Raw genomic sequence first — 19,410 nt, 5'->3', positions numbered from 1 at the left:
CATATCAGTGGAAAGCTTTATCTTTTAGGAGGACATTGATACCAAATTTTTTTCCTATCTTAATTACTAGCTGAGCTATTAAGTTTTAAATTGAGTCACATTGAATTGCATCCAGAATGTGACTATTTCAAACCATCACGCGGCTCAATGGTCGTAACTATGTAACAATAGATTTCCTGACACATAGTCATATGAACTTTTTTGCTTGTCTACCCATGAGGAATTCACCCCTGAAATATTGCTGTAGCTTTTTGTTACACCCTGTAAATATATATCAAAAAAGTATTACCTCAGAGTTTTCTATACCACATGATTTATCGTCAGATTGGCATCAAATAATGTTTTTCACTAGTGCAACACTTTGCAGCCAGCGTAAATTCCGTTATCCCCCGCTAGGTTATAAACAAGCACGCGTTTGGTTAGGTTTATTTTCTGTTTTCCATGATATGAATAATCACGATGGGGCTTAACGGAATTTAACCCTTGCTGCGAACGACATCAATTCTGTAACTTGATAGCGCACACTAAACACAGTGATGATTTCAAGGATGCCCCGGGGTGAAGAGCTACGAAATATCACCCGCCCCCGGACTCCCTATTGTCCTTAACGTGGATTTTAAATGCTTTCGTTGATTTCATTTTTAGTTTAGTGTTCCTATCTGCTGCGAGGCTATATGAGACGTTGACTTTCAGCTTGACCTGGAATCCAAACCACATGAGCCCTTGCCGAAAATCAAACACGGGTGTCTCACCCAAAGTGCATATGCTAACCGCTTAGCCACGAGGAAGCTCATCCACTACTTTCGTGGCATTACATTTTACCCTCACTGAAATTCCCCCGAGGAAAATCTGAAATCATTGCTGCCACAAAATAATCATATTATTGTGTATTGTCTTAACGTAGGTAAGTAATACATAATGAAAAAATTTAAAAAAAAAAAAAAAAACAGAAAGTTTGGTTATCAAGTGAGATCTACCTACCCCAGTAGCACAGTTGATGGGCCGATGTCGATCAACATGGGAATTTTTGGTGGGATCGATGTCGCTGTCGATGACGATCGATGCAGAATGGCAAACATTTTTTCGACATTGGCCAATATCGGCAAATCTATGTCGATCGACATCGGCGTCGATGTTGATCTATGTGGGTCCCATGTGGATTCTTCCAGATCAATGTTGGCCCCACATTAATCCATGTAGCCCCATCTAGATCTGCCTTATATCAACATAATCGATCTTGGTCCCTGGTTGAACAATACCGGCCTATGTGGGATCAATGTCGGCCCATCTAGATCTGCCCCATACCCACATCGTCGTTCGAGCTCCCTAGTTGACCTATGTGGGATTTATGTTGAACCACCCAGATCTTCCCTGAACCCATATCTTCGTTCTAGCTCCCATAGTTGATCGATGTGGATCTATGTGGGATCCATGTCGGCCCATCTAGACCTTCCCTATACCCACATCGTCGTTCTAGCTCCCTGGTTGACCAATGTGGAATCTATGTTGAACCACCCAGATCTCCTCCATACCCACATCGTCGTTCTAGCTCCCATGGTTAACCGATGTAGCTCTATATGTTCCTTGTAAAAAGAACGGAGCTATTCAAATGTATTTGAATCGCCCAGTACTTTTCTCAAGGAACATAGAATAGGCGACATTTCTGATCGTCCAGCTTCTATACACAATTGCGAAACGTACGAGCTCAGCCTATTTCTTTTCACACTAAATGATTAAATATGAAAGTTTTATTCAAACCTGAGTGCGGATATGTTCTTTTGTATTGCATGTTGTAGATCTGAGTTGGACCCATATAGAGCTTCATCGGTTAACCATGGAAGCTAAAATGACAATGTGGGTATGGGGAAGATCTGGGTGGGAGATCCCACCCACATCGGTAAACCAGATGTGACCATATAATTTTTACAGATTTAACACCAGATGGATATGTCACCATATCAGATTTGAATAGGGCCATGTACTGCATCTCTGGCGCACGCTACATGCTTGTCCACCATTTTGGATTCAAGTTATGTTTTTCTGATGAAAATAGGAGAAAATGACATCGGATACATCTGACATTTTTTCAAAATGTCACTGGTGCAAGTAGTTTTGCCGCACTTCTATCTATAGCGGATCCAAGAGGGCGGTCGGACATTTAGCGTTTCAGAGATGCAATATTTAGACTAAACAAAACAGTATATAATAAAAACATTTTCAGATTGAAGTATTCACATTTTTATTTTTTAAAAATAATTAAAATAAAATTTACACAAAACATATTCCCTAACTTTTTTTTTTATCGTGAACTTCACTCATTGCATAGAGGTATTTATTGTACAATTGTTTTGCTGTTTCCAACATAACGAATGGAAATAAATACTTTTAAACACGTAACTTATTATCGTTAATATTGAAACAACATAGAAAAATGAGTAAATTTTCTCTTGCATCAACTTAATAGTTACCAAACGTTGACACTGTCTTTACCATTTTGTTTCATTCCATATGAAGAGTTCGCAGGAAGGACTATGAAGGGCACGTTTTAAAATGCTCAGAAAATTCTTTCTCAGCACCAAAATGTATAATTAAGATGGTGAAAACATGTCGTAATTCGCTCACGTGTACATTCACGAGTGGACTACGACCTGTTTTCACCAACCATTTTGTATCTTTTGGTGTGGAGAAAATATTTTTTGAGCATATTCAAAATGTGACCCTCACTGTTCTTAACGCGTACTCTTCATATACATCATTGTTTCCTTCCACTGAAGAAGGAACCAGCTCTTGTTCCGCAACGCGTGGAAACTATTTAGTTTATTCAAAAAAGGGTTCACTGATAAGTGGCCATTTTCCTGACCCTTATGTCAATATATCATATGTATAATAAAATTAAACACTTAAAAATCATATACACTCTACGTCAACAAAAGCCACTGTAAATAAATTTATTTCAAACATCGAATTTTTCCGCTACACATCCCGACTAGGAAAACAAATATATCTAATTAAAGAAACTATGCAGATAATATTTATCTTTCTACTTAACCTGAAATAATTTAGAGAAAATTTAGGAAGTTCTTTTCTTCTGTAAATTATTAGTTTCCCATAAATTTTAACTTCTCAAAAGTTTTTTTTTTTTTTTTTTTTATCCCACTCCGGTTGTAAAATATCCGTTAATTCTCACACTGGTCTGTACTGTGGACTCATCCCTTACACTTACACAGACAGCACGGAAGTTCGGAAAACTCATTATATTCAGTAAAATATGCATGCCACTATAAAGTTTTAGTTTGGATAGGTTCTTTGCAGTAAAATACAACATAAAACTTATAAAAATGTATCACTAGGAAATATTTCTGCAAATTAGCGAACTGAAAGTTACTGTGATAAATAAAAAAAAAAACTATTAATAACGGTTACTTTCATGAAGTTTATAATTCTCTTGTACTTTAACATATTATTGTCTAGTATATTATTTACAATAAGACATTTCGTTCATATAAGTTTGTTTATATCGGACACGCTGCTGAGGGTTGACCACAACTAGCCGCGGGACCGATCACCCCACGGCTTTCCCTTCGGGGTGACTCTGCAAGGTGAATTCAAGTGGTCCTTGGACTCTTGCGGGTTCCCCGCGGAACGACTGTGCATCTTCCCCTAAGTCTTGAGCCTGTTCTCTTCTCCGATTAAATCTGTAGCCATCCCAATCTCGCGAACCACTTAAGACTTTCCCAATCCGTTGGACAATGTCGCTAGTTTGTATATCAGAAAATCGGAGTTGTACTGCTCCTGAAGAAGAAAAAATGGTAAAAACTCAATGCAATAATACTGTATCACCAGAAGGGACTACACATTTAAATAGCAAATGTCATCATTGAGAAATAACAGATTAATTTTGAAGTTACATAAATAAAATTCGAACGAAAATATGACTTTCTCCTAAAATACAAAGAAACCTTTTATACATTGCACAAAAAACATCCATTGTACGCATGAGCGCATTATTTCGTGCTCGAAAGGCTAATCTAACAGGACATTGTCGTTCGGTGTCAAACAGAGGAAGTAGGGAGTGGAAAACGATATGTGGATGGCTCAGAATATCCACTCGTTTCAAGTCAAAAATTGAAAATTCACTTGCACGGTGCGATTGAAAGAAAATTACAACTTCTTTCAGAGGCATAAACAAGGAAAACAATGATTTTATTTATCTGCGAATAACAGCGTTACTAATGCCCTAAAATGTCTACAAATGCCAAAAAACTCTAATTTTCTTAGTTTCATTTTTCTAGATTAACACATATTGGTCTCTGAAACCTCGATATATGACAGAAAAAAAATCTCCAAACACGAACTGCAGTAATAGATACTGATGAATGAATATGACAAGGAACGCGTATAGCATAGCAGATACGGATCCATATGAAAGGAGAGTATCTAACGTATTATTGAATTATGTTTTGTCCTCTAGAATGACCTTTTACTCTGATGGTGATTCAAAATTATTTTCATATTCCTGTAGTAAAATGATCACAACGAACAATAACACTTCCAGTTCCCTTACTACATATTGTTAAGGAATTCGATTCGATCCGAAGAGGAACTTGTCCTCGGAACTCTGGTATTGTTTGGGAGATATTACCGCAAGCTTTACTTTTACTAGGATAATGCGAGAATGGCACCTAAACAAAGGATTTCACTGGTAGTAATCCCCCTCCAAGATTCCTAAAAATATATACTAAAAAACGCCATACATCCGAAAGATGAAATTAGACTCTATTATATATATATATATATATATAACAAAATTCTTTAGGAACTCAGATCCTGCACAGGCGAATCAGCGACACCATCGCGAATGCGGCTTTTCCTCAGTCTCATCCGTGAACGGCAGAATGCTAGGACCTAAAATTATTAGGGGCCCCGAACTACATGGTGGCGTGAATCTAGTGCACATATCTTGAAGTGAGGTCACTTTACTACCTGTTTAAACCATTCCATATTCGTCGCACGACAAAAATCGAAGGATAAATGTGTTGTTTCGACTTCATTAGACTTTTGTACGACGCACAGAAATTATATTTACAGTAAAACTTCTAACGGACATCTCAAAATAACGGACAGTTTTCAATTTCCTGGCAGAAATACATTGGGTGCAATGTGAAAATTACTTCTGAATAGGTGACATTCTCAATAACGGACGCGGATACTGAAAACTATTCCCCAGCGTCTATGTAGAACTTCCAACTAACGGACAGCCTGAAATAAAACTTTGTTATTTTCTTGAATTTCAAGCAATAATAGGCAGGATCGTTAATGTACCGCGCATTGTTGGATGTGATAATTGAATGCAAATGTCTCCATTTATTTGTTTTCAACATGCATTTAGTTTAGTATCCATTTTCAGCAAAAGTTTATTTAATCTTTGTTTATTTGCTTTGCTGCAAGTTGTTAATTTCGAAGAGAAAGAGTATTTTGTCCGAACATAATACCATAGGGGAAAAAAAACACTGTATTAGCTCATTATTAAACAGAAAGACATATTGCCTACATTATGTTGCTTATACGAGTAGTACGTTAAGTTTATACTGTATATTTCTTTTAGTATAAGAATTAATGTAGTATAAGAATGATATGCTCCAATGTTTCTCTGCAGAACCTCCGTATATGGAACAATGTCTAAATATCGATACTAACAGAGTAACGGTTTCAAATGGGGTGCGAGGAATGCTTAACATTCAAAGAGCGTTGATCGCGTCTCTGTGGTGTGACAATTATGACACCTGAACGGAATTTGCCTAATTTGGGTTCGTTCGAATCTCAGCCAGAGCAACAATAAAAACTTGAGTGTGTGTTGGTAAGCATGAGAAGAAACCAGAAGCGCCACGAGAGGGCGTATCGGTGTGTCGACTTAACAATTTTGTCTGCTACCTGCGCACAGGCAGTAAGAAAAAACAAATGACTAACAAGATGCTGTTTTGTATATACAAAAATATAAATTTTTCTGTTTCATGGTACAAATTTTATATCGTCAGCCCGTCGGTTTAGCATTCAAAAGGTTGGGAGTTTAATCGCTCCTAACATACGCTTGCCCACAAGCTTCCTCTAATATGGAACAGAATAGTTCCAAAGCAACCATTCCAACAGGATGCGCTGCAAATCAAAATGTGATAAAACTAGAATTACAGATTATATGTTCTGAATTTTAAAGCCAAGAAGTACTTCCATTACGAAAGGAACGCCGGATCTAGAAATACTTTCGGAGGAGATCTTAAACACTAAAGGTTTCACTGTAAAAAGTAAATCTTAGTATGATATATATGTTTTAAAATGTAATTAGTACGAAATTTATATTAGTTACACAAAAATCTATTTTTGAGGAAGAGAAGGAAAAATGAAATGAAATCTTTGAGTTTTACGTCCCACGCTTATGCCGGTTAGGCTAAAGGAGACGGTGATGATGAGTAATGAATGAAACGGTGGAATGAAGAAAGTGGGAGGAAACGGGAGAACCCCGAGAAAACCCACGCACACGGTGTTTGTCCACCATGAGGAAGAGAAGGGTCCGGACTCCCGCCCCCCTTCCTTCGCACGGCTTGGAACATAACAATTTCAATTTCCAAGCATAAGTTTTACCATAAGTTCGTTTTTCATTAACAAAAATTGGTGATAATCTCGGAGACTACTAGGTCAAGGCGGCCACACTAAGTGGTTGGAGAAAATCGATGCATTGACTACGTGCTGCCACACTTTCGAGCTAGCAGGGTTCAAAATGTCTCTAAAGAAACAATATAGTCTTCATTTTGTTTGGTTATTTAATAATGACGACACACGTAACTAAGCTTAGCAATACAGTTTAATCTTTGGATACTTACTACTGCCAATTCCTAAACGAGCTGATGTGAAGGTACTGTCTGTATCTGCACATGAAGTAGTGGCAACTGACGACGCTGACATTCTGCATGGAGTTTGGATTTGGGAGTGGGATGGTGAAGGTCCGTTTGGACTTTTACGATGTGATGCAGACGAGCAACCTCCGTTTGAATTGTGGACCATAGATGATACGTTTACCTCCGCAGTTCCTCCTATAGATACTCCAAGCGACTCTGAAAGCAAGTAATGAAATTATACAAACATCCAGTTTTTACTAGACTGTTAAGTATACAATAAGCAGGTGACAACTTATGGTTTTAAAAACATGTTTAAAATGTTACAATGATTACATCCAGTATTCTATCTGTAGGGGGATGGCTGGAACTTCCTCCTCTCTGTTTCTCGAAATACCTCTCAACCTTGGATATGGTGGAAATAAAACCCACTTTTTTGAGCTATTGACGAATTTATCCCCCTCTCCGGAAATCGCAGATCGTACACTGATTACATTAACTCACAACGTTAAAAGATACTAACGCTGTTTATCTGCTTGTTTGATCTTGTCCTAAATAGACTCCCTATCATAATTAAATGAATATTTAATGTGTGCGTTATTTTTTCATTTATTTATTTATTGATGAATACTCATAATAGAACCAATTTAATGACACAGTTTCCATTACGAGCCCGGTTTTTCTGTAGTTAACCAACATGAGAAGATATCATTTATCCGATAAAAGGCGAAAGTATTAACAACCTCGTTAAAAAAAAAAGAAAAACAACTAGCAAGCATTTTCATAGAAATAAATTACTTGAGACTATATCTGAGACTGAATGATTTGTTACGTAAGACTTGCTTGAACATAGCAAGTAGCCAATTTTGGACTCCAAATTGAAAAACTTGTTTATAAAAATAAACAAACTAGACATCTTATTTTTAGTTGTTAGGGCTTCTCACTAAGCTTGTTGTACACATTACAACAACTACTCTGCACATCTAACGAATAAATTGTTTCCAACAGGTTCATAAAATATTGTAGGTTACTTCTATCTGTCTACTATTCCAGCCAGCCTTACTTTTGAATGTTTTTCAGACGAAGTAGCAATAAACTTTCTCCAAAATAGTATAGTTTCACATTTAAGTAAGGTCTGCACTGGCATAGTAATACGAAAGAACAGTGTTTCTTTCAGGCCTGTTTTTTTGCCCCCCCCCCCCGGACGAAATGGTTAAAACATACTGGAATAGAACCAGCAGAGGGGAAATATATGATTTCAGCCCCTCCGGATACTAAGAGTAACCCCCGGAACATTTTTTTCTGAAACAAACACTGCGAAAGAAGGTCAACTCCCTGGCAATAAAGAATCGCCCTCGAAATCTTGATAATTTTAATTTTCACACATTTAAAAAAAAATATATTTAAAACGCGATTCAATACATAGTCCTATGTAACAAATCAGCTACGAGCTAAACTTTTAATTTGCGTTGAAATTACTATCAAGAGAGATATATATGAGGAGACAAGCAATGTTCTTGAACGAAATTATGAATATAAAATATATTTAGCATAATTACCTTTCCGAATAGGTGCTGGGGGACTTGGAACATTACATTCGTTAAAAGTTTCATATGGTCTTCTCTTAGTTCCTGGATATAAGTCATCACTGTCCTCTTCAGACAAATATCTTTGTGGCTTTTTGCGACATCTTCTTGAATAAATTTCTTCGTCAGAAGAATCACTACTAACGTTTGAAGTCAGTAAAGCTTTGTCAGCCTTTGCTGTAGCTTTTTGAAATGAATCTGAAATGTTAAAAAATACATATGTTCTACAGTTACTGATAAGGGAAAGTAGCTGCGAAATTATTCTTGGCGTGAAAACCATACACGATAAGAAAGCAACATGGTTATGGATCTACCCTCAGTTGTGATTTCTTTGCTAACTGTAAAACATTAAATATTAGAATATCCCAAATAAAACAAATCTGTTTACGAACTAAATACTCTTGTTTATGTAGTTATTCACGACTGAAATTCGAGAGTAAGTAAGCCTGTAACAGAACTAAGAATAGAAGGCCTAAGAATACTAGCATTTTTATTTTATTTATTTATTTTTTAACTTTATTTAACGTACCTTTGACATTTCCTGCTCACGATAAGATAGTGCAAGGCTAGATTTGAAGAGAGTTATCCAGGCCTTGTCTTTAAGGTACTATATTCAGCATTTGCCTGATTTGACTGAGTATAAGATCCCGGAAAAAACTCTAGCATAGTTAACACAAACACACACACACACACAAAGAAAAAATCCTTCTTATTTCCCTGACTGGAGTTGCTACTTTTCCCTGACTTCTTTATTTTCTTCCATATACTATTTACTTTATTTAATATTATTTCAAAAGCACTTTAAAAATCCTATAAGAAACGTCATGGATTCTAAAAGCTAATTTAGTATAAAATGTCCTAACATAAAAAGTTAATTTTAGGTCATACAAATATATATCAACTCATACCAACTTGTAATGTAAAGAGGACACCATTTTTTCTTTTTTCTTCAATAAGACTGTATTCCAGCAATGTATTAAAATGGAAGACATTTTTTTAAGCATATTTGTCACGAAACAACTGGTGACAGGAAGCTATGAATTTGAACAAGCTTACTTTATGAGTTTTATTTACCAACTAAGCTTCTCGAACTGTAGTCACAAGTATACAAATTACAATGGAATTAAACCTTTAAACTTTTCCTTGTTTTGACAAAAATATCCTCACAAATTTCGACCTGTAACGCTGGAGCGTCGAACAGGTGAGTTCACCGTTAGTAACCGTTATAAATGAATAAAACAGGAACAAACGTAATCCGAAACAACCTCTTGCAATTTCCCTGGCATTTATGTTTATTTCTTGTTTCCCTGATTTTCCAGAATGCGGACATGGTGTCTAGTCAGGATGGCCAGCCACCGGGCTGAAATCTGCGACCTACCAAATACTAAGATAACGCGCTACCAACTGAATCACGGCTGCTCCGCATGATAGATCTTGCATTTCAATGCAGAAAATAGTGAATTAATATTACATTTTGACTCAAAATTGAGGTATAAATACTCAAAAACACAACGAGACAGATGAAAAGAAAATACAAATAGTACTCACTGGATTGTCCATAGATTTTTATGTTCACAACTGTCCAATCAGCAGATGGCTCCTTACAGTCCCTGATAAAATTTTGAATACGCCTAACGGATGATGTTTTAGGCCAAAGGCATTCATTTTCGTTTTTAAGCCATTTACTAGGTATAACTTCTAATGCTCCGTCCTCGTCAGTGAAAGCTGCTACGCAACAATTTTTTCTTCCTGAGGTCATGTTGATTCTGTCTACAGATATGCTATAAAAAAAAACTCAACACTGAATGAGAAAACACTGCAGCGTATTTCTTTTCCAAACACAATACATTTTGATGTCACAGAGGTAAAGGAAGCACGGGATATCTTATTCGACAGTTTGCCACACATAAACAAATACCAACTGCGAACTGCATGGGAAGGAATAATAGTCACCTTCTATCGGAACATCCAAATATATCAACCAAATGGATGGGTGATCATTTGTCTCAATAATATTAGTAACTTTGCCTATTTTCCCTGTAGTGACTTGAACAAAACTGTCCTTATAAACAGAGATACCAATCATGAACCCACTATAACTCACTGCTCTATATTCTTCACCCACAACCCCTAAACATATGGTCCTCCGCTATACGGTTTATTCAAAGCTAATTTGCGGTATGACCTGGAAGTGAACTCACGAACAGACACAATCAGATTATCTTCGTAGCTTTCGCTTAAACATCCGCAGCGTTGTGGACGGAAAATGCACAGATGAAACAGTAGAAAAAAAAAGTTACCAGTTTGTTTTTCTTCTCTACTGTTTCATCTATGTGCATTTTCCAATCATAACGTCGAGGATGCTTATTATTTAAGACAATCTGATTGTCTATTCGTGAGTACATTTCCTATTTTCCTTATTTTGGACCATTTTTGTCATTAGGCTCCGTTTTTATCCATGTGATATATCCACTGTACTCCTTATCTTCCCTTCTTAGGCAATGAAGTAAATTTTAATTCAACGACATCGAACGTCTAAAATTGTTATGACCAGACTTGCCCCGCTTTCTATTCGCATAAGAAATATAGCATCTCTAGTATCTAACCCTTATACACTATATTAACTGTGTTTCGACCGTAACAATGTATTTATAGAGCCTACGGTTTCTCGCATACAATATCTGGAATATGTTTGCTACTGTACATGATGTATAAAAGGTTTGCGGTAACCACTGAACAGGGTTGGCAAAAACCATGGTTTTTATTGAAAAAAACAATAAACCAGGTTTTTTGGTTTAAACCCGTTATTTTTTGTTTAAACCTGGTTTTTTTTGTTTAAATAATTTGCTCTATGTATTTATATCACATATGGACAGAAATAAGTTTGTTTCGCCTTCGTGTTATATTGCAACAATGGGGTTACATAAGCTTAAAGCGAAATCCAAACCACTTCTCGGCTTACATCCGAGAGAAATTGTCCTCTATTTGAACTCGAAACCAGGATTAAATTGGCGATACGTCTGCCGACGCACTCAAGAAGGACTCCCGATAAAAATACATTGTACTGATCTTTACATACTTGTTAATATAATTTTCAAGAGCCATTTCAAAAGGGGGAAAAAAAATAAAATAAAAAAATAAAAAAAAATAAACCGTTGCACAAATGAAGCCAATCTACAGAATTACATATGAACAATTTCAAAATACTGCAGTGTACACAAGAACTAATTTAGTCCAAATTAGTTCACTACGACTTTTATTAGTCCAAGTTAAAGAAATATAACGACTTAATTTGCATATCAGTAAGAAAAGTGAATAAAGATACGAATTATTTGAATCCACTTCCATTTATACATAAATAGATACTTCTGATTTCAATAAATGCCTCTGGTGTTTTTTTATAACCCTCTCCCCTCCAAAAAAAGTACGGCACTTCGATGTATTTTACCAATAGTAAACATTATTAAAACGAAACAATATTTAGAATTTTTCTTTGATTGCAATTGGATAACAATAATAACAAACTATAAAAAACCATAAAAGAAACATTCATAAATTTATTAAAAAAAGCTGCTTTTGTAGTTTAATCTCTTTGAGTAATGATTGGGGAATTTAGGTCTGAATATAATACGAATAATATACGGGAGTGAAACGTGATAACCCACAAATGTGTTTTCATCAAGATTTTACGAACACTTACACTTTTTCGGACATTTTTCGTTTTTTGGTTTAAACCAATTGTTTTTTTTTTTTTTTTTTTTTGAAAAAACAGCTGGTTTAAACCAGCCAACCCTGCCACTGAAGCACCGTAGCTCAGTGGTAGAGCGTGGGTAGCATTCAGGAGGTTCTGGGCTTGATCCCAGGGGTTGTTCCCCGTAGATAAGTGGTAACACTTGCTACCTTATAATCCATGATTCCAGATTAGATTCCTGTGGAGATAAACGTTATTTGTATCCCACGTAAAACTGTAGGTCCCGTCCTTGGAAGCTCAACAACTCGTTCAAAACGTTAACTTGAATTCACTCACACTCAATTACCATGGTCCACTATTCAAACAAGTTTTCCCAGGGCAAGGTTCTCACTTATTTGCCAAGATCAAACTCAATGACTTTTCCAAGTTTTACACGTCACTACCCAGAACTTCCAGTTACCCCAATTTATAGTACGATAGATATTTGTACTTGTGTGCAGATACATAAAAACATAATATCTTTATGAACAGAAACATAATTCCGAGAAAAAATAAGATACCAAATGTTACATGGAAATAAAGATAGGTCTACATCAGAATACTTCACTGTACTGTTTCCTTAACTTGTTTCATGGTTGGCACATCAGCCTGTAAGTTATTTCAGAAGAGATCTAACCAACCTAGCTAGTTTTTAGGCAAATCTAGTTTCTGAGTGACAATCACAGGCTAAGTAACCTACGTGTGAATCTGTATTTTCATCGCCAATTCTAGTTTTCAAATGGTGGTTACAGGCAAACCAACGTAGTGGAAGACATAAATTAACCTAATATGACCTAACCGGCAAGACCTTATTTTGATTATTTATTTACTCATGGGAAGGACAAAAAGAAGGGATCGATCCTTCAGGTAAAACTAGGATTTGGACAGAAAGTGGCCCTGGCCTTTCAAGAGAACGTACTATCCCGGCATTCGCATTGTGGGGCGGAGGAAAGCCTCAGTCAGTCTTGCGCGGGATTCCAACCCACGCTCGAACTACCCAAGTGCTGCGTGACAGGTGGATGCTCTTCCCCTACACCAACAGCTGGGTTCAAGATCCTACGTTGCACAGAACAGCGAAAGTATGCGCTCACCTAAAGTTTATTAAGTACAAGGAGCAAAATAGTAAATTAACTTACTTAAAATAGAGTTACAAGTTATATTTATCAACACTGTGTCCCTTGTACTTAACACAAATCAGTTGTGATGCGTGTGCATCTACCACTGTTTTATAAAAAGTAAAATCTTGCTGATCTTAACTTAACCTGAAACTATGCAAGAATGTGCCAATTCGGTAGTGAATAACTCGATAGTACCTCTATTTGTCATAATCTCTCAATTTAAAGTACTTTTTAACGCATTTTTTTAAGTAGTAAATAAATCGTTCCAATATTTGGCTGTCTCAGCCTGAGCCTCCTATGCCTGAAGACCATAAATCAAAATTATTCACGACTAAGTATAGTGATATCTACACATGTTTGCACCTGTAACAACAAAACCAGTACCAGATTTCTTGCATCGAGCGCGGACTATAAACTAGCCAAAATTTATTTGGAACAGTTTATGTGGATCTCTTAATCTATAGTCGACATCGTTCATGCAAATCAAAGATAAAATATGCATTCTATTAATGGAAGAAAAATAATTTTAATACTCACCTTCAATAATAAATACGAATTGATGGTAAAACCACAACAAACAACAGTCTTAAATATATTTCTTGCTTTTCCCTCGCTTCGCACCGCTTGTGGCGCCATACGGTGTTATGGTTTTAAAACTGTGAACAGTTGACAAACAATCTGCGTACTCCGATCGACATCGATTCGACATAGATCGAGGCCGAATCGAAAAATTACTTTTTCAAATAATTGCCACAGAACCATCAAAATGTTAATTTCATGTGTTTCAAATTTATTCATTGTAAAAAGGAAATGTTTCCATGCTTTTTTCTTTTTGGTGGGCAAGCCTATTTATATCCCACGTGGGACCTATATCGGTAAATCAACATCGGCAAGCCCACCAAGTTCCCACGTGGGACCCATATCAGTAAATCAACCTCGGCAAGCCCACCAAGTTCCCATGTGGGACCCATATGGGAACTTGGTGGGTTATTGTGGGCCAGTTTAGATCCACGACGCCGACATTGGCCGATGTCGCACAAATATGGGTCCCACGTCGGCGTGCTACTGGGGTACATTCAACTAAGTGTAAGATACGATACACCAAAATATAGTCCTGGATACAGAAAGAGTGCATCTTATTTTCTAATGTTTAGTAAAAGTTTCACGGAAATTGATGAATGATGTTATCAATTCCTTTGTGTTATTATTAAGCGTTTAGGGAGCACTATTTTGTGAAACAAAATTTTCTATTTGCAGATTTCCGTTGCTGAGAGTACGTTTTCTAAATCAAGTTTGACGACGTAAAACTAGATAATGCACTGAGCAAGAGCGAGGGCCATCTCAAAACTGTTAGTCAGTTTATTGAGTAGTAGTTTGTGTTTCCTAGAAAATTACACCGACAAATTATTGTATTATTTGAAGTTTGAATATGTTATAAACTTCTAGTCTATAAAATGTTAGTTTAGGCTATAAAATACTGCCTTTATGAAAAATTGAAAAGTGCGGACAAAGGTGACGGGCACTTTTTGTCTTCTAAATGAAGGTACTTTTTAAGAGAAAATTTACAAGTATGCGGATGAGGATAATTAAAAGAAGAAAACAGGTAAAATCGATGAGCTCATAAAGAAAGTGCGACGTTTGAGAAATTTACTTAGAGTAAACTTTACAATACACTCTCCAATTGCCCATAAATTAGTAGGACCGATTTAAAATGGTATAGTAGTCAGGTACGTAGCCAGGATTTCATGAAGGAGGGGAAGGGTCCGTGACATGAAATACCGTGATCATCACACCAGAGGCTCGATCATTCTAAACTATTTTACTGGAACATATATTGGTTAGTTTAGCCACGATTTTGTAACGGGTGGTGGGGTGATATGAAATTCTGAAGGCTCAGGAGCTTGATCAATGTAAAGTACTTTACTATCAACATATATTGGTTTGTTAGGACAATAAAATCAGGATATGTCCGTAAGTATTTTAATAACAAACTATGAAGAAATCTCGAGTAATAAAAGAATAAAAAAAAGTATTGAAAAAGATTTTACAATATTTACGTTCCTTTCTTTGTTCATTCAAATATAACAATTTTCCTTTCATTATGATCTCAACTATTATGAAAAGTACATATTTTCTATTATAAAAAGTACATGCTCAATAATGTCTTGTAAAATATTTTACATTATATGTGTTCCTTTTTCTGTTGAATCAAATGCTAACAAAAAACTCATTTAAATAGTGGTTGATGCAGATAATAATATCAAACCTCGAAAATAAACCATGAATTTCAAAAAGATTTTTTAAAGTTCTTAACATATTTACGTTATGAATTTGAAAGGATTAACCAATATATGTAATAATATTTTAACCTCTTATATACAATAAGCACTTTAAAAAATGATACACAAATAACTAGCAAAATTGTATGTAGTATTTTTACTTCAAAATATCGCACATCCTCTTTTCGAAGCAAAATAAAGAAAAACATGAGAGAAATCTGCACATCAAGAGCTTCGTTTCGGGTAGTTTTGTACATTCTTGACATTTTTCAGTTAAGTTTTAACTTTCATATACATTGTATGAATATTTCGAACAAATTTTTTACTGATTGATCACATACGTAATAATATGTTACCACCTATCAGGTGCTTCGGATCTGCAAAATTGGTAAAGCTCCAAATTCTGTAATGCACTGACTGCTCCCTAAGCTTGTTCAGAATCGGGAAAGTATCGAATTTTCTGTTCATGGATCATATACGTAATAGACGGTTCATCTGAGCGTATGGTTTCCTAGGCTGTAGAATATTCAACCACCATCATGGTTTACCCAGTCCTGAAGGTTTCTGAATTTTTAACAAGAAAAATCAACATATCGTTACGAAACTTTCTTTTTTGTTTTTACAAAAAAGAAAAAAACTAAACATTTAAAAAGAGTGGAATAATCAATCACTGTTCCAATTCACAAGAAAGACGACAAAATTGCTTGTAATGATTATCGAGGCATTTTTCTTAACATTCTATTAATAAAATTGACCCCACAGGCAGATGAAATTATTGGAGATTATCAGTGTGGATTTAGTCGAAATCGACCAGATATATTACTATTCGACAAATACTCGAAAAGAAATGGGAATATATTACCCAGTACATCAACTGCTGATTGGCTTGCAACTCGGTTAGGAGGGAAACATTGTACTGTACAACATTCTTACAGAATTTGGAATACCGAAAAAGCTAGATTTGTTAAGTGTTTAAATGAATTTCAGAGTAAAGTCCGAGAAGAAAAATGCGAGCTTCCATGTCGAGATTGGCCTGAAACAAGGATATGCGTTATCGTAGCTATTATTCAGCTTTGTTCCAGAGTATGCTATAAGAAAAATCAAAGATAGGAACCAGGGCCTAGAGTTGAATGGTATTCATCAGGTTATGGTGTATGCTGATGATGTAAATCTGATAGAACGATCGAAAGAAATGCAGAGGCCGTATTAAACGCTTGCAGGAACATGAGTAAATGCAGAGAAATCTAAATACAAGGAAGTTCACAAGGAAGTTACGGCAAATAATAAATGCGTTAAAATATCAATTAATACTTTCGACACAGTGGATACTTTCAAATACTGTATCTTGGATCAGTAATACAAGACCAAAATCATACCGACAAAGAAATTAAATGTCGACTAAAATCAGGAAATTCTTAATTATAAACTAATTATTTGCTGAGCAAAACTATATATTTTCGTTAAAATTCAACACTTGTTACAGTTTCGCCAATTAACTCTTTGGCTTCATCAGACTTTGGAAGATCTCTGGAAAATAGTGTCTGATGAAGCCAAAGAGTTAGTTGGCGAAACTGTAACAAGTGTTGAATTTTAACGAAAATATATAGTTTTGCTCAGCAAATAATTAGTTTATATTTAATTATAACAAAGCAAAGCTTCTACTTAAGGAAATTCTTGTTATTATTCAGTTCAAAATATTTTGTCGTCGCGAATTCTGTCAAGGAATTTAAAGCTTAAAATATATAAAATGATAATCATGCCTGTTATGCTTTATGATTGTGAAATATGGTCGTCGCTTACGCTGAGGGAAGAATACAGACTGAAATTATTTGAGAATAAAATTCTGAGACGAATATTTGGACCCAAGAGGAATGGGAATGGGGAATGGCGGAAACTGCATAAGGGGGAACTACATAGTTTATACGGTTTACCAAACATCGTTAGAGTCATCAAGTCTAGGAGGCTCAGGTGAGCAGGTCATGTAGCCAGAATGGAAGAAAGTATCCAATCGGGAACGTCCATTAGGAAAACCTAGGCCCAGATGGGAGGACAATATTAAAATGGATCTAGCAGAAATAGGAATACAGAGTAGAAACTGGATTGAATTGGATAAGGACAGAAGTCAATGGAGAGCTTTTCTGGTCACAGAGAAGAGAGAGAGAGAATACATTTAAGTTAAGCACAATTGCACAACAAACATGAGTGAGTGGTTAGCTTTCGCGCTTCTATCGTGAAGTCCGGGATTCAACCCCGCATTCGACCATTTTGACAAAAGTTTTTCTTAATTCCATCTGTGAATGTAGAGATAGTGCGTGTACTGTGAGTCCTGGCCGACTTACTTTCTAATCGTTTTTAAATCTTAGTTATTATTAATTACCAGCAGTGATGGGTTTGCGAAGAGGATTAGGGTGGAGATGTCTTTCGGATTGAAGCATCTACCCCGAAATTAGAGAATTTCTAAAACAAACTAAATATTAGTTTTGCCTTTACTCATAAACTTCAAGCTGTCCTCAAATAAAAAAAAAAAAAAAATAGGAATTTTTAGAAAAACTAAGCATTAATAAGAAAAGCCCCTCCCAAAATACTTTTCTAAATCCGCCACTGATTATCAATATAAAATGGTCTTCAAGGTTGTATCTGGAAGATTATAGCTCAATATACAAACGGAATGAAATATTTGTTATGCCTGTACTCATAAACTTAAGCTCCTCTTAAATAAAAGTTAGGAATTTTTAGAAAAAAACAAACATTATTCAGAAAAAACCCTCACAAATATTTTTCTAAATCCGATACTGATTATTTCTATCAAATGGTATTCAAGGTTGTGTCCGGAAGATTATTGTTAAATCATTGCACAGCTACAGTATAACGGAAATGTAGAAGTACGCTCTGACAGACATATTGAAAAACGTACGCTCTGATGTATATATTGAAAAACATAAGTTTAATTATGTGCTAGAAGCTAGAGTACTAAGCTCTAAGAGGTGAAACACGGATGACTAAAACGAAATGATCTAGAGAAGAAAAAAATGTCGATAATTCAGAAGTTAAAATAAAGTTAAATAGCTTCTAAAATTGCCCTCAAATACTACGTACTTTATGTTTACTTTAATTAATAAACCCTGTGCTCCATCCATCATAATGGTGAATTCCAGAGAGAAATATGCATTCAGGTCATGGAATCTTATTTAACTTGAGAGTATACCATAAGAAAGCTATTTAAACAGACTTTGCATCTCTTAACAGCCCCACACTCGTTTCTATACTTTCAAAAAATCCTTGCAGGACATGTCGAAATTGACAATCACTTAGACAATCAAATAGACAAATTTAGGTATGTTCGCTTTTCATTTAAAATAATTAAACACGTATTTCAGAGATTTAATATATATATATATATATATATATATATATATATATATATATATATATATATATATATCAGAGATGGGTAGAAAAATATGGGAAAAGGAACAGGAATGAGGGCTACAATTAATATAATAAGATGGAAATATCTCACGGTTAGAGAAATAAAATTTGATATTTATTCTTTGAATTTAAAATAATTTAACTCCTGTTTCAGCGTCTTAAATGTTTGACCTGGAATTGAACAAAAACGGTTATAATGGTTTGCTAAGATACATATACGAGACGTTCGAACTTCGTGCGAGGCTATCAAGTTCAGATGAATCCCTTTTTTAGCTGTATTTGAAGGATTCAAAATAATACCCACCACTGACGGCATATGCTAATTTAAATATAAGAAAATGACAATGCAATATTGTAAGCACTACATTTTCAATTTTGTAT

General features: G+C 35.5%; 1 protein-coding gene across 1 annotated transcript; it reads right to left on the bottom strand.

The window, feature by feature from the left end:
* Positions 1-2,086: 2,086 nt before the first annotated feature.
* LOC145664339 (uncharacterized) lies at positions 2,087-17,082 on the bottom strand. The gene is made up of 4 exons (XM_081730951.1): positions 10,022-17,082; positions 8,447-8,671; positions 6,876-7,106; positions 2,087-3,792 (listed from the first exon to the last, which is right to left on the bottom strand). Exons 1-4 carry the CDS (start codon positions 10,230-10,232, stop codon positions 3,563-3,565), a joined length of 897 nt encoding a protein of 298 aa, XP_081587077.1. The 5' UTR covers positions 10,233-17,082; the 3' UTR covers positions 2,087-3,562.
* Between the last annotated feature and the right edge of the window lie 2,328 nt (positions 17,083-19,410).

This window comes from Thermobia domestica, chromosome 11 (assembly GCF_964235325.1).
Source record: "Thermobia domestica chromosome 11, izTheDome1.hap1.1, whole genome shotgun sequence".
Classification (NCBI taxonomy): Eukaryota; Metazoa; Arthropoda; class Insecta; order Zygentoma; family Lepismatidae; genus Thermobia; species Thermobia domestica.
This window is presented reverse-complemented; position numbering and strand designations above follow the sequence as displayed.